The sequence below is a fragment of the Coregonus lavaretus genome (genome assembly GCF_964263955.1).
Source record: "Coregonus lavaretus genome assembly, chromosome: 19".
In the NCBI taxonomy this organism is placed as follows: Eukaryota; Metazoa; Chordata; class Actinopteri; order Salmoniformes; family Salmonidae; genus Coregonus; species Coregonus lavaretus.
In genome coordinates this window covers 27,846,308-27,860,622 of record NC_140006.1, presented here as the reverse complement: position 1 = coordinate 27,860,622, position 14,315 = coordinate 27,846,308, and the positions used below count along the sequence as shown (strand labels likewise).

The 14,315-nt window shown below is 44.4% G+C and overlaps 1 protein-coding gene across 1 annotated transcript in view; it reads left to right on the top strand.

Moving 5' to 3' along the window:
- The window catches only part of LOC311146621 (tenascin-R-like), a gene marked incomplete at both ends in the record, with an annotated part of 62,414 nt that extends 60,060 nt beyond the window's left edge, over positions 1 to 2,354 (top strand). The window contains 3 exons of the mRNA XM_084183151.1: positions 326 to 487; positions 743 to 906; positions 2,232 to 2,354. Of these exons, the coding sequence (XP_084039277.1) occupies positions 326 to 487; positions 743 to 906; positions 2,232 to 2,354 (449 nt within the window). The remainder of the gene's footprint in view (positions 1 to 325; positions 488 to 742; positions 907 to 2,231) is intronic.
- Positions 2,355 to 14,315: the final 11,961 nt, after the last annotated feature.

Sequence of the window (14,315 nt, the reverse complement as noted above, 5' to 3'; positions counted from 1 at the left end):
TTCAAGCGCAGTCGCAAAAACCATCAAGCGTGTGCAAAGCTGTCATCAAGGCAAAGGGTGGCTACTTTCAAGAATCTCAAATATAAAATATATTTTGATTTGTTTAACACTTTTTTGGTTACTAAATTTTTTATTTTATTTTTCTACATGATTCCATAGTTTTGATGTCTTCACTATTATTTTACAATCTAGAAAATATTACAAATAAAGAAAAACCCTTGAATGAGTAGGTGTGTCCAGACGTTTGACTGGTACTGTATATTTACAGCATTTTTTTGTCTGTATGTACGTTTGTGTGTTTTTATTGTCACTTCTTCTTCTTCAGGTTTGGACAACATACAGAAGCTCTCAGCTCAAGGTCGCTATGAGCTCCGGATCGACATGAAGGATGGCCAGGAGTCTGTCTACGCCAACTATGACAAGTTCGCCATTGGAGACACCAGGAATCTATACAAACTCAGGATAGGAGAGTACAATGGCACAGCTGGTGAGCGTTTATGTACACTCTACTCTATGTGGCGCTGATTTAAGACCAATCAACTGATCTATTAAACGTGTATGACCTCTAATAGCAAAGACATGCATACCACTGAACCATAAAAGCAGTTTTCCTCCATCTCCTTTATGGTTTCTTGAAGGAAATATACTGTACTTATTTTATCTCCCATCCCTCAACACTTGGCTTCAGCCAAGTAGTATTATACGGTTCAGACTGCCAATTAATTTTCATTCCCTGTCACAGGGGACTCGCTGACCTATCACCAAGGCCGTCCCTTCTCCACCAAGGACAGAGACAATGACATTGCCGTGACCAACTGTGCCCTGTCCTACAAAGGAGCCTGGTGGTACAAAAACTGCCATCGGGCCAACCTGAACGGGAAATACGGCGAGTCGAGACACAGTCAGGTGGGTGTCCCTGTTATCATCCACACTGGGACTGAGCAGTGGGACTGAACAGCTGCCTCAGCTTACCAATGTGATGACTGGCATTAAAGGCCACACTGTGAGATTCCCAGTCATTTCCAGTAAAGACATAAAGAAAACTAAGGCACTAAGGCCAGTTTCTTTGTATTAGACATTAAAGCTCTTGCTGCTTTCCCACCAGTGTGATATGTGTTACAAGTAAGAGCCTTGTAAAGAGCTTTTGATGAGGCTACTACAGAAGCCTTCCAACATTACACAATTCAGCAGTTTCACAATATCTTCAACCTTTTGATGACATTAAATGATCCCAGACAGACATAAAAAGAGGAACTAGCTACAGGTAACTGCCAAAATAAAGGAAGCACCAACATAAAGTGTCTTAATAGGGCGTTGGGCCAACACGAGCCACTAGAACAGCTTCAATGTGCTTTGGCATAGATTCTACAAGTGTCTGGAACTCTATTGGAGAGATGCGACACCATTCTTGTACAAGAAATTCCATAATTTGGTGTTTTGTCGATGGTGGTGGAAAACGCTGTCTCAGGTGCTGCTCCAGAATATCCCACAAGTGTTCAGTTTGGTTGAGATCTGGTGACTACACACACACACCCACCCTTTAAACCCCCTATACTCCTTTGAGACCCTTCTTTCAAAGTCACTAAGATCTCCTCTTCTAGCCATGGTAGCCAAAATAATGGGCAACTGGGCATTTTTATACATGACCCTAAGCATGATGTGATGTTAATTGTTTAATTAAACTCAGGAACCACACCTGTGTGGAAGCACCTGCTTTCAGTATACTTTGTATCCCTCATTTATTCGTGTTTCCTTTCTTTTGGTAGTTACATGTACATTGTACTGTAGGTAAGATAAGAATGTCTGCATTATTTTTATCCACTAATTGAATTCTGGTCTACAATGACCATAGTGAGTTCAAACCACAAAAAGCAATGAAAATGTCCACACATTTTTCTGAACAGCACAATGGCAATATTGGAAATACCACTAGGGTTGGTCTGAGAGTCAGCTGAGAAGAAAGGAGACAGCTGAGGAGACAGGAGACAGCTGAAGAGACAGGAGACAGCTGAGGATGTCATATTTGAATTAGAAGTGAACTGAACATTGAGGACAATATCCATATTAGACATATAAGTCATATAGTAAAGTTTGTGGCCGTACGCACATCCTTGATAAATGAAGTACACTGTACATATTCTAAGAAAACCATGTTATGTAATATTAGATATCTCTGTTTTTAAACACTGTTCTCTCTTGATCCTAAATTGTCCTCTCTTCATCCTATACAGGGTATCAACTGGTACCACTGGAAGGGCCATGAGTTCTCTGTCCCCTTTGTGGAGATGAAGATGAGGCCGTTCAACTACCGCAGCATCAGTGGCAAGCGAAGGAGGTCCACTCCTCCAGAATAAACCCCCTACACCTTACCCCTCAACCCCAATCCAGCTAGCTGTTCCTACTTTTACATAAGGCTGAAAGACAAAAGGAGGAGCTATGCAATTTATACAACATTTGAATGACAATGGTTCTGTTTGCTAGCCTGGAAATCCAGACTGAATTCAGCTCTGTTTCAAGTTTGTTTCACTCCACTAGTGAAACGTAGTGTAATTCAGTCTGGATTTTAAGGCTATCTATTTGCTAAAATAGGGAGGTAAACCATGATATTTTTGTGTTTAGTCATTTGCCCTGTCCTGGAAGGTGAAGAGGTGAGCTCAGAGTAGCTATCATGAACTTCTCTGTATCTATACAATATAAGTACATGAGAGCTAGGATTATTTCCCCCATTAAAAATAGTAATTTTAACAAAATTCTATATGCCCGTAAACAAGTAAGATATCTCTATTTTTATAACTGATATTGTAACAAAGTCCATTTATTACATGATATGATTTGATGCCTTGTTATTGAGATTTTTACTGAAATAGCAACCCTCCATGAGTTTCATAGTCAAATGCCTGCATGGAGCAATTCATTGGACATTGACAATACATTGGCACTCATAATGAGCCAATCAGCATTAGCAATCACCAAGCTACACACCAGCCTGTAGCAGTGGATTCAACATCAGCTCTTGATTTATTTATTTATGTCCATTTGTCCAATTTACTTTTGAATGTACAATAAAATCCCAAATCCACACCCTGGTTGGAATGGAAAAAACTGGATCACCAAACAAAAGCTGCTCAACTTGAAATGTATAGGCCTAGACTCCAGTGCCCATTTAGTAAGAAAAGAACAGTGAGCAAGTAAGGTAATACATAGTATGACCATTGTCATTCGATACTTGTCTTTACACTGCCCTGCATAACTCAAATATATAACATCGTTGACCAATATTCACATACGGTATTCTCCATGAGGAAATTCTAACTCCACAAACAAATATAAAGCTGTATGAAGATCCTATATTTGAATTAGCACTCTCAAAAGTTTCCCCATTATGTTACTTGCAGTGATGGTACTAATAGTTCGGACATGAAACCAAAGATTTGCTGAATAAAAAAATGCGCTGTCGACAGAGCTCTCTCTCTTTGTAACCTCATCATCACATTAGCAGATGTTTTTGCGATCCTTGGTTTTAGGCCCAGCAACAATTGTCATGGTTACTTTTTGAACATTAGTTCTTTGTCAGTATTTTTGTGAATTATTTGAAATTGATAAGCTCATTTGCTGTATGTTGGTGTTCGATAGTCGTCCTGTACACTATACAATCCTCCTGTCTCACCCGTATTTAATGTTTAACTATGTTATGCCACCAGTGCAAGTAACATTTGGCCTGCTGTAGAGAACCCCTCATGTCCTCGATGTACATTTGATGGATTCGCTGTAATCCTACTTATCCAATCCTTTTCATCAAACCGTTTAATTGTATTGTTCTCCTTAGTTGTTTTTATTGACTAATTTACCAATATTTAAATACCCTCACCCAAGCTCTACAAACTGTAACAACCACACAGTGGGTCATAATAATTTTGTATATTTCATCTTGTTCATTGTCCTTTAGACTTGATGACTTGAAACAATGGTGATTGTCCATCCTATAGACTACTGGTACTAATATATCCGTATAGGAATTAGGAGGAGGAGACATATTTCAGTATTTACCCTTGTAGATGCAGAGTAATATAGAAGAATTATGAAACGCTGATACTACTTCCCCTATTGTTCTAACTGTAGTTGTTAACACAGACTTCTTTTGAAAAGGGGTGAGCCTACTGCATGCTACCAATATGATCAACACCTTCATGGTAATAACAAACGTGTCATCAGAATCTGCATAGTTGGGAAGGGCACGTAAGCAAGCATTTCACAGTAAATTCTACACCCGTTGTATTCGGCGCATGTGACAAATATAATGTGATTTGATTTTGATTTACTTCAATGTAGAATTTCTCCTCAGAATTCCGCTTGTCAAGTTACTGTTTCAGAGCTGCTAATGCAATGCATCTCCCTGAGCAAGACATAGTGTTTTCTTTTTTTACTAGAATAGGATGGGTACTTATTTATTAACTACATAGACTAACTTTGCCTCATGGCACTTTGTACAAGGAATGAGAGTGATGAAGCTCTGTAGATAACAGATGAAATGTATGTAACATAAGAGGTATCACTTTTGGCAAATGCTGTTGTGCTCGAATTGTAATCCAAATGCTTACTGACTTCTCCCTCTTTTGAAAAAGCTCTCTTTCACAGAAATCTGAAATTAATCAATTGTCAATCAATCAATCAGAATGATACAGTCCTATTTTGCAAAGCCTCAAACTTGGTTAAGTGAAGTGTTCTGATTATCCAGAAGATTATCCAGAAGTTGATGCTGGCCTATTTCAAGCTGTAGGACAGGCATACTGTAGTTCTTATTTATGTTATGATTCCTTTCTGTAACTCAACCTTTTCCTTCACACCCCTGGTTTAGCAGGGCTTTGTGCAATGTGCACACACATTAAGCTTGTTGTCAGTATTTAAACCCCCAGAATCTCTGCCAAGAATTCAAGTTGAAGTCTGAGCTGGAAAATATATATTTCAATTGCAGTGACTAAATCCCCTTACCTGTTTTGATGTGGTTTCAGGGGAGTAAAAGAGAGAATATCTACAACGAACTAGAATTTTGATCGAAAGGTATTATAGTAGTAAGATACTGTTATCCGTGTTTGGCTTGCGATGTAAAAGCACATCTAACTATTGAAAGGAACCTCAAGTGCAAATGCATGTAATCGATGATGGCTGTGAAAATACTGAGTGCTAAAAGAATATAAACAGATTGAGGGATACTGAGGAAGGAAATAACAGCTCATTAAAAATGTATTGTCTGTAAGAAAGATAATAGAATCTCAATATGCTGAATATAAAATTGTTTTTCATGCCTTTGCACATCAGGACTACTGTAGACAACACTTTGCACATACACTACATGGTCAAAAGTATGTGGACACCCCTTCAAATTAGTGGATTCGGCTATTTCAGCCACACCAGTTGCTGACAGGTGTATAAAATCGAACACACAGCCATGCAATCTCAATAGACAAACATTGGCAGTAGAATGTCCCGTGCTGAAGATCTCAGTGACTTTCAACTTGGCACCGTCATAGGATGCCACCTTTCCAACAAGGCAGTTTGTCAAATTTCTGCCTTGCTACAGCTGCCCCGGTCTACTGTAAGTGCTGATATTGTGAGGCAACAACAGCTCAGCTGTGAAGTGGTAGGCCACACAAGCTTACAGAACGGGACCGCCGAGTTCCAAACTGCCTCTGGAAGCAACGTCAGCACAATAACTGTTCGTCTGGGAGCTTCATGACATGGGTTTCCATGGCCGAGCAGCCGCACATAAGCCTAAGATCACCAGGTGCAATGCCAAGCGTCGGCTGGAGTGGTGTAAAGCTCGCCGCCATTGAACCCAGGAGCAGTGGAAACGCGTTCTCTGGAGTGATAAATTAGGCTTCACCATCTGGCAGTCCGACGGACTAATCTGGGTTTGGCGGATGCCAGGAGAATGCTACATGCCCGACTGCATAGTGCCAACTGTAAAGTTTGGTGGAGGAGGAATAATGGTCTGGGGCTGTTTTTCATGGTTCGGGCTAGGCCCCTTAGTTCCAGTGAAGGGAAATCTTAACGCTACAGCATACAATGACATTCTAGACAATTCTGTGCTTACAACTTTGTGGCAACAGCTTGGGGAAGGCCCTTTCCTGTTTCAGCATGTCAATGCCCCCTTTCTCAAAGCGAGGTCCATACAGAAATGGTTTATTGAGATCATTGTGGAAGAACTTGACTGTCCTACACAGAGCCCTGACCTCAACCCTTTGGGATGAATTGGAACACCGAACAAAGCCTAATCGCCCAACATCATTGCCCAACCTCACTAATGGTATTGTGGCTGAATGGAAGCAAGTCCCCGCAGCAATGTTCCGATATCTAGTGGAAAGCCTTCCCAGAAGAGTGGAGGCTGTTATAGCAACAAAGGGGGGACCAACTTCAGATGAATGCCCATTATTTTGGAATGAGATGTTTGACGAGCAGGTGTCCACATACTTCTGACCATGTAGTGTACGTGACAGAAGTATTTGCGATGCTGGTACTAATTCCATAAACTGTGAAACCGAACCAAGTAGATAAAGTATACCTCTACCAGGCGTTGTCAGACCTCTACTAGACAACAACTGTGAAGCAGAAGAATATGTTGAAGAATGTGATTAATACTTACATTTGGGAAACAAACTGTATTTCCCCTTAGGGCCAACTCAATCTGTCCTACTATTGCTCCCATGCCATCACTTTCATCATGAAGGAGAAGGACTAGTTCTGATCATAGAAATATAATCACTAGAATGGGGATAACACACACCACTGTGATTCAATTTATATGGTTCTGATAATAGGACTGCACATAATCAACCTCACAGAAAAGACTCTAATGCTTTAGTCACAGTATATCACAGTTCATTTGTAAATGAAATGGGGGACAATTGCATGGCTGTCTAAAACATAATGCAGATTATGGGTGAATTATCTCATCACTTTAGGATGATTATATCACAGATAGAAGAAGGAGCTAGATGTCTCACAAGATGTATAAATCTGAAGCATTTGTTTAGAATATCCACTCACCACCAAATATAGTGATGAGAGGAAGTCCAGTGGCGGAAAGAGGGAGAAGATGGAGTTAGAAGAAACTTGGCCAACATTCTGCTAATTAACATTCAATCTCAATACAGTTTTCTGTTCCCAAAACTAGAATATGTTACGAACAGAGTGCACTAGGTTTTGTAGACTTGGCCCTTTGCCAAGGTTTCAACAAAAAACAATTGTTTAGAAGGAGTACAAGGGCGAATTGCGTTATTGCACACACGCACTTCACAGAGAAGGCGTTCCCTAATGGAAAAATGCAATACATGCTAAAACACGCCAATAGGATCTCATTAGTTCATGCTTGGCTCTGCCAACCTCCTTGCTTGTTCTGCCCACGATGCTTAATTTGCTCCCATTGGAAACGACGCCGATTAGATATCTTGGTTTGGTTACCAGTATCTTTGATTATATTGCCCTAGAATCATTAGTGTTTGTGCTCAGAAATATATATTTTACCTTTTTATATATGCTGTAGGAATAACATTGCTGTTACTCTGTTAGTAGGCATTCTAGATTAATGTTGTTGCCCTCTCTACCCAGGAGCTGATGTAGGATGATCAGGTCAATAGTCAGATTGGACCTGCATCCCAAATGGTTCCCTATTCCCTGACCAGGGTCAAGTAGTGCACTATATACGGAATAGTGTGCCATTTGGGATGCAACCCTGGTTTTAAATGTGATAGCCTGAGGCCAAGTTAGCATCTCGACCTTAAAGGATTTATGAGCGGTGACTTGTATGAGAAAGCTGTGGTCTGCTCTTCTATTTGAACAGATGAGATACTGTGAAGCGTCTTTCTCTGTTTTATCTGGAACACATACAGCAGATCTTTGTATTTATATCTGAGGGAAGGTTTGAAGATTTTTCTGTGTGAGGGCAGACTTTACTCTATTAATCATTTGCATAACAGATGGTAGCAGCTCATCTAGTGCTTCAGAATGTTCCATATTTCCCCATTACTTAACCAATCACAGCTTCACAATTCACTGGAACAACAACTCGCACTGGATCACAACTCAAACCCACAATCTGTTCCTCTGTTGTGTGATTTAACCAGGCTTATAGTAAGTGTGTGGAATATTTTCCTGTCATTTATTTATTTTGTGGTATTTATGACTATACTAGACACAGCTATGTTATACATTTTTCAATTGATGCAACACCATTGTATAGCTGAAAAATAGCCCCAAGTAATGTTAAAAGGTGTACTTTACCTGTTTGGCTTAAGATCCCATGAAGAATGTGAAGGAAGGCTGGGACCGTGGAAAAGCTCCTTTGATGAGTATCTGGATTGTGTTGGGTAATCTTGGATATTACCGATCAGATTAGTTCTAGATTGACTTAAAACATGTACTGTATAGTAAATTTTTTAATACATTTTCTACATACTAATAAAATATTCCAATTGTCAATTTTGCTGTTTACAAGTGCAGTTATTTCAGATGTCCTTTTCTGTCTCAAGTCCATTTCACATGCTTTATAAATAAACACAACAATCTAACAATAATTTCACTCACACTAATAGTTGTTTTTTACTTGAATATCATTCAATACTTCCATCTCTTGGTAAATTTTTTGTTTTGTTTACAGAGAATGTATTCTCAGTAACTCTCATGTACAGTATGTTGTGAGTTCATGAAAGTGATTGAAAATTAAGTCAATGTGTGTGTCACGACTCCCTCCGAAGCTGCCTCATCTCCTTGTTCGGGCAGGCATCAGCGTTCGTCGTCACCGGCCTTCTAGCCACTGCCGCTCCTCTTTTCATCATTCCATTTGTTTTGTCTTGTTTTTCACACACACCTGGTACATATCCCCTCATCAGTCTCTGTAATATTATTCCCTCTGCTCCCCCATGTCTTTGTGTGTTATTGTTCCATGTGGAGGTGTCGCTAGCTCATGTTGAGCATAATGTTCCGTGCAGTCTTTGATCATCCCCCCGAAGGAAGAGAGGCAGGCGAGCGTCTGTTCCATCTGAGGCAGGGGGCGAGGACCGCGCAAGACTTTGCCCTGGAGTTTAGAACCCCAGCGATTGGGTCCGGGTGGAACGAGCGGTCCCTCATCGACCATTTCCGATTCAACCTGCGTGAGGACATCCGAAGGGAGCTAGCCTGCCGGGATACCACTCTGACCTTCGACCAACTGGTGGACATGGCCATCCGGTTGGACAACCTGCTGGCTTCGAGAGGACGTCCTAGAAAGGGCCTGCCCATTTCACCCCCCCTCACGTTCCGATGGAGCTGGGTGGTGCAGCGTTCCGGGAGAACGGAGGATGACAGGGAGAACGGAGGATGACAGATCCACTCTTGTGGCAGAAGAGGACATTCTGCTGCACGATGTCGTCAGAGTTATTCTGGTTCTGGAGGCGGCAGGCAGGGCACTCTCACGTCACCCCAGGTAGCACAAACCCACACTCGTTCAGAGCCATCTTCTGCGCATTTAATCATCCACGTCAACTTCATTTAACCATCCACGTCAACTTCCCTGATTACACAGTAGTTCCCCAGTGTAAGGCGCTGGTAGATTCAGGCGCAGCTGGGAACTTTAGTTACAGATCTTTAGCTCTTAGTCTACGTATTACATTGGTTCCCCTGTCTATTCCATTGCCCGTCAAAGCACTTGACAATTGATCATTAGGGTCAGGTTTTGCTAGGGAGGTTACCGCACCAGTCACTATGATTATGCAGGAGAACCATAATGAGCAAATCACGTTTCATATTATTGAGTCCCTTGATTTCCCTGTTGTGTTGGGCCTTCCCTGGCTAGCACTACACGACCCCACCTTTTCATGGCCGCAGAGGGCTCTCACGGGGTGGTCGCGAGAGTGTCAGGATAGGTGTCTAGCTGTTTCCGTTGGTGCAACCACGGTGGAAAGTCCAGAAAATGCCTCCACCGTGTGCATTCCCCCCGAATACCTTGATTTGGCGCACGCCTTTTACAAAACGCAGGCTACCAAATTATCACCCCATCGCTCGGGGGATTGCGCGATAAACCTCCGGTTAGACGCTGTGCCGCCCAGGAGTCATGTATATCCCCTGTCGCAGGCTGAAACGGAGGCTATGGAAACATACATCTCAGAGTCCCTGCGTCAGGGGTTCATACGTCCCTCCACTTCACCCGCCTCCTCAAATTTATTTTTCGTGAAGAAGAAAGACGGGGGTCGGCGTCCTTGCATTGATTACCGTGCACTTAATAAAATTACAATTTGCTATAGTTATCCTCTACCCCTCATTTCCTCTGTGATCGAATCAATGCATGGGGCGCGCTTCTTCACGAGATTAGATCTCAGGAGTGCATACAACCTGGTGCGTGTCCGGCGAGGGGACGAATGGAAGACAGAATTTAGCACCACCACGGGGCATTATGAATACCTGGTGATGCTGTAAGGGTTGATGAATGCTCCATCAGTCTTCCAGTCCTTTGTGAACAAGGTATTTCGGGACATGCTTGGTCGCGGTGTGGTGGTCTACATCGATGACATCCTGGTGTATTCCGCTACACGCGCCGAGCATGTGTCCCTGGTTCGCAGAGTGCTTGGGCGACTATTGGAGCATGACCTGTATGCCTAGGCAGATAAATGTCTGTTCTTCCAACAATCCGTCTCCTTCCTCGGATACCACATCACCACCTCAGGTGTGGAGATGGAGGGAGACCGCATTTCAGCCATGTGTATTTGGCCGACTCCAACCATGGTTAAGGAGGTGCAGCACTTCATTGGCTTTGCCAATTACTATCGGAGGTTTATCCGTGGCTTTGGCAAGGTCACAGCCCCCATCACCTCTCTGTTGAAGGGTGGGCCGTCCCGGCTCCGCTGGTCTGCTGAGGCTGACAGGGCTTTCAGTACCCTGAGGGCTCTGTTCACCTCAGCCCCGGTACTGGTCCATCCCGATCCCTCATTGCCGTTCGTAGTGGAGGTGGACGCGTCCGAGGTAGGGGTAGGCACTGTCCTATCCCAGCGCTCGGGCACGCCACACAAGCTCCGCCGCTGTGCCTTCTTCTCTAAGAAGCTCAGCCCGGCGGAGCAGAACTATGACGTTGGTGAGCTGTTGGCTGTTGTCAGAGCCCTTACAGCGTGGAGGCACTGGCTCGAGGGGGCTAAACACCCTTACCTCGTCTGGACTGACCACCGTAACCTGGAGTACATCCGGGCAGCGAGGGGGCTGAACCCTCGCCAGGCCAGGTGGGCCTTGTTCTTCACCCAGTTTGATTTCCCGCTGTCCTATATACCAGGCACTAAGAATGTGAAGGCAGATGCACTGTCACGGCTGTACGACACAGAGGAGAGGCCCATTGATAACACCCCCATACTCCCGGCCTCCTGCATTGTAGTGCCGGTGGTGTGGGCGGTGGATGCGGACATAGAGCGGGCGTTACGCACAGAGCCATCTCCACCTCAGTGCCCAGCTGGCCTTTGGTATGTGCTGTCTAGTGTCCGTGATCTTCTTATCTATTGGGCACACACGTCCCCCTCCTCTGGTCACCAAGGCATCGGCATTACAGTGCTCTGCCTTACCGGGAAGTACTGGTGGCCTACCTTGGCTAAGGACGTGAGGGTGTATGTCTCCTCCTACTCAGTGTGTGCCCAGGGTAAGGCACCTAGGCACCTTCCAGCGGGTAAGTTACATCCCTTACCAGTTCCACAACGGCCATGGTCCCACTTATCGATCGACTTTCTAACTGATCTTCCCCTCTTTCAGGGTAACACCACCATCCTGGTCGTTGTGGACCACTTTTCTAAAGCCTGCCGCCTCCTTCCTCTGCCCGGTCTCCCCACGGCCCTGCAAACTGCGGAAGCCCTTTTTACTCACGTCTTCTGGCACTACGGGGTGCCAGAGAACATAGTGTCTGACCGGGGTACCCAGTTTACGTCTAGGGTCTGGAAGGCATTCATGGAACGTCTGGGGGTCTTGGTCAGCCTGACCTCTGTGTTTCACCCCGAATCTAATGGGCAGGTGGAACGGGTGAAGTAGGATGTGGGTAGGTTTCTGCGGTCCTACTGCCAGGACCGGCCGGGGGAGTGCTCGGTGTTCTTGCCATGGGCCGAATATGCCCAGAACTCTCTCCGCCACTCCTCCACTTGCATGTCACCATTTCAATGTGTTTTAGGGTATCAGCCGGTTCTGGCACCATGGCATCAGAGCCAGACCCTGAAGCACCTGTGGTGGACGACTGGTTTTGGCGCTCTGAGGAGACATGGAACGCCGCCCACGTCCACCTCCAGTGCGCTGTGCGTCGCCAGAAGTCCAACGCTGACCGCCACCGCAGTGAGGCCCCGGTCTTTGTACCGGGTGATCGGGTCTGGCTCTCGACCCGGAACCTGCCCCTCCGCCTGCTCTGCCGAAAGCTGGGCCTGCAGTTTGTGGGGCCGTTCAAAGAACCTGAGGAGAGTGAACGAGGTTATGTATAGGTTGCTGCTCCCTCCTGATTACCGTATTAACCCCTCGTTTCACGTGTCTCTAATCAGGCCGGTGGTGGCTAGTCCGCTCCAGGAGTCTGAGGTGCGGGAGGTCCCTCTGCCCCCTCCGTCTGTTCCATCCTGGATTCGAGGCGTTGGGCGGGGGGCCTTCAGTACCTCATGGAGTGGGAGGGGTACAGTCCGGAGGAGCGGTGCTGGGTCCCAGTGAAGGATGTCCTCGATCCTTCCCTGTTGCGGGACATCCACTGTCGCCATCCGGATCGCCCTGCTCCGCTTCCTCCTGGTCGTCCCCGGGGCCGGTGTCGGCACGCTGCTGGAGCTGCGCGTCAAGGGTGGGGGTACTGTCACGACTCCCTCCGAAGCTGCCTCATCTCATTGTTCGGGCAGGCTTCGGCATTCGTCGTCACCGGCCTTCTAGCCTTTTCACACACACCTGGTACATATCCCTCATCAGTCTCTGCATAATTATTCCCTCTGCTCCCCCATGTCTTTGGGTGTTATTGTTCCATGTGGAGGTGTCACTAGCTCGTGTTGAGCATTATGTTACTTTATTGCTGGGATATTCACCCGTGTGTTTTGTTTTCCCAGTACGCATTTAAGTCGCACTGTATTTGGTTTACACATTGCTGCAGACTAATAAACCAGATTCTTTGATTGACACCTCCTGCGCCTGGCTCCGTCCTACTCACCTTGTTACAGTGTGATGGGATTCTCTGTGATGGCTGCAGCAAAGGGGCTGCCATCAAACCTGACACTAACTGTCCCACAGAGAAAGAGCCTGACAGAGACACGGGTTGTGTCCCAAATAGCACCCTATTCCCTATATAGTGCACTTCTTTTGACCAAGTAGTCAGAGCCTGACAGAGACACACACAACCTGGATATCATGCTTTAGCTTTAGCATACACTTAGCACAGGGGATATTCAACCTGGTTTCCGTGGTACTGCAGGGGGTCCACGAAAATATAAAATGAAAAGTGAAAAACATTTGTTTTATTTAAATGTTTTCATGAATATTGCTAGCAACAACAGAATAAACACATTTTTAATTACATACCTACAGTATAAAAGAGGACAGTATTTATCTAATGATGTCAACTTTCTAACGATGTCATCTTTATTTTTCAACTCACAATATTTAGCAAATTACACTCAATGGAGCTAATTCCACTAACTGGAGAATCTGACATAAGCTTTTAAAAAGGAACCACAAGTGCCGCTGGTTCCTGGTAAGCTTTTTTGACTTGGACATACCTTTCTGCACCTTTGTTTAACCAGTTAAACAGCTGTTAAACTGGTTAAACAATGGGTTTGGCGTTTCCTTTCTAGCTAATAGGCTATGTTAGAGTTTACACTTCCTCTTCCAATGATAAGGTGGGGAGGTCAAAATACTTACCAAATCTATTAATTTTAAATATTGATTAGTTCTCCTTGCCTTCCTAATTCATCTGATGATAATACATATTGCTAATATATGATGGGGGTCCCTGGGTTGCTGGTTTGCCAGGGCAGGGGTGCCTGGGAAATACAAGGTTGAAGAACCCCATACTAGCAGCATACTGTACACAGAGGATTATATCGTGACCAGGTCAAGGCAACAACATTTGGATAGGATCATGCTTAAACACAGGAAACAGTATCCACTGCAGAATTGTATAATCCTGAACACACTATACAGTATTGTATTTGAGAGCATGCTGATATTCATAAATGCAGGCAACAACACTTAGACAAATACGTTGTAGGCATATAAAAATGGCATGTCCTAATTAGTCATTAATTAAATACAAATGTCTAGCGAGCAGAAATGGTGCACTAAATAATGAACAACACAATTAC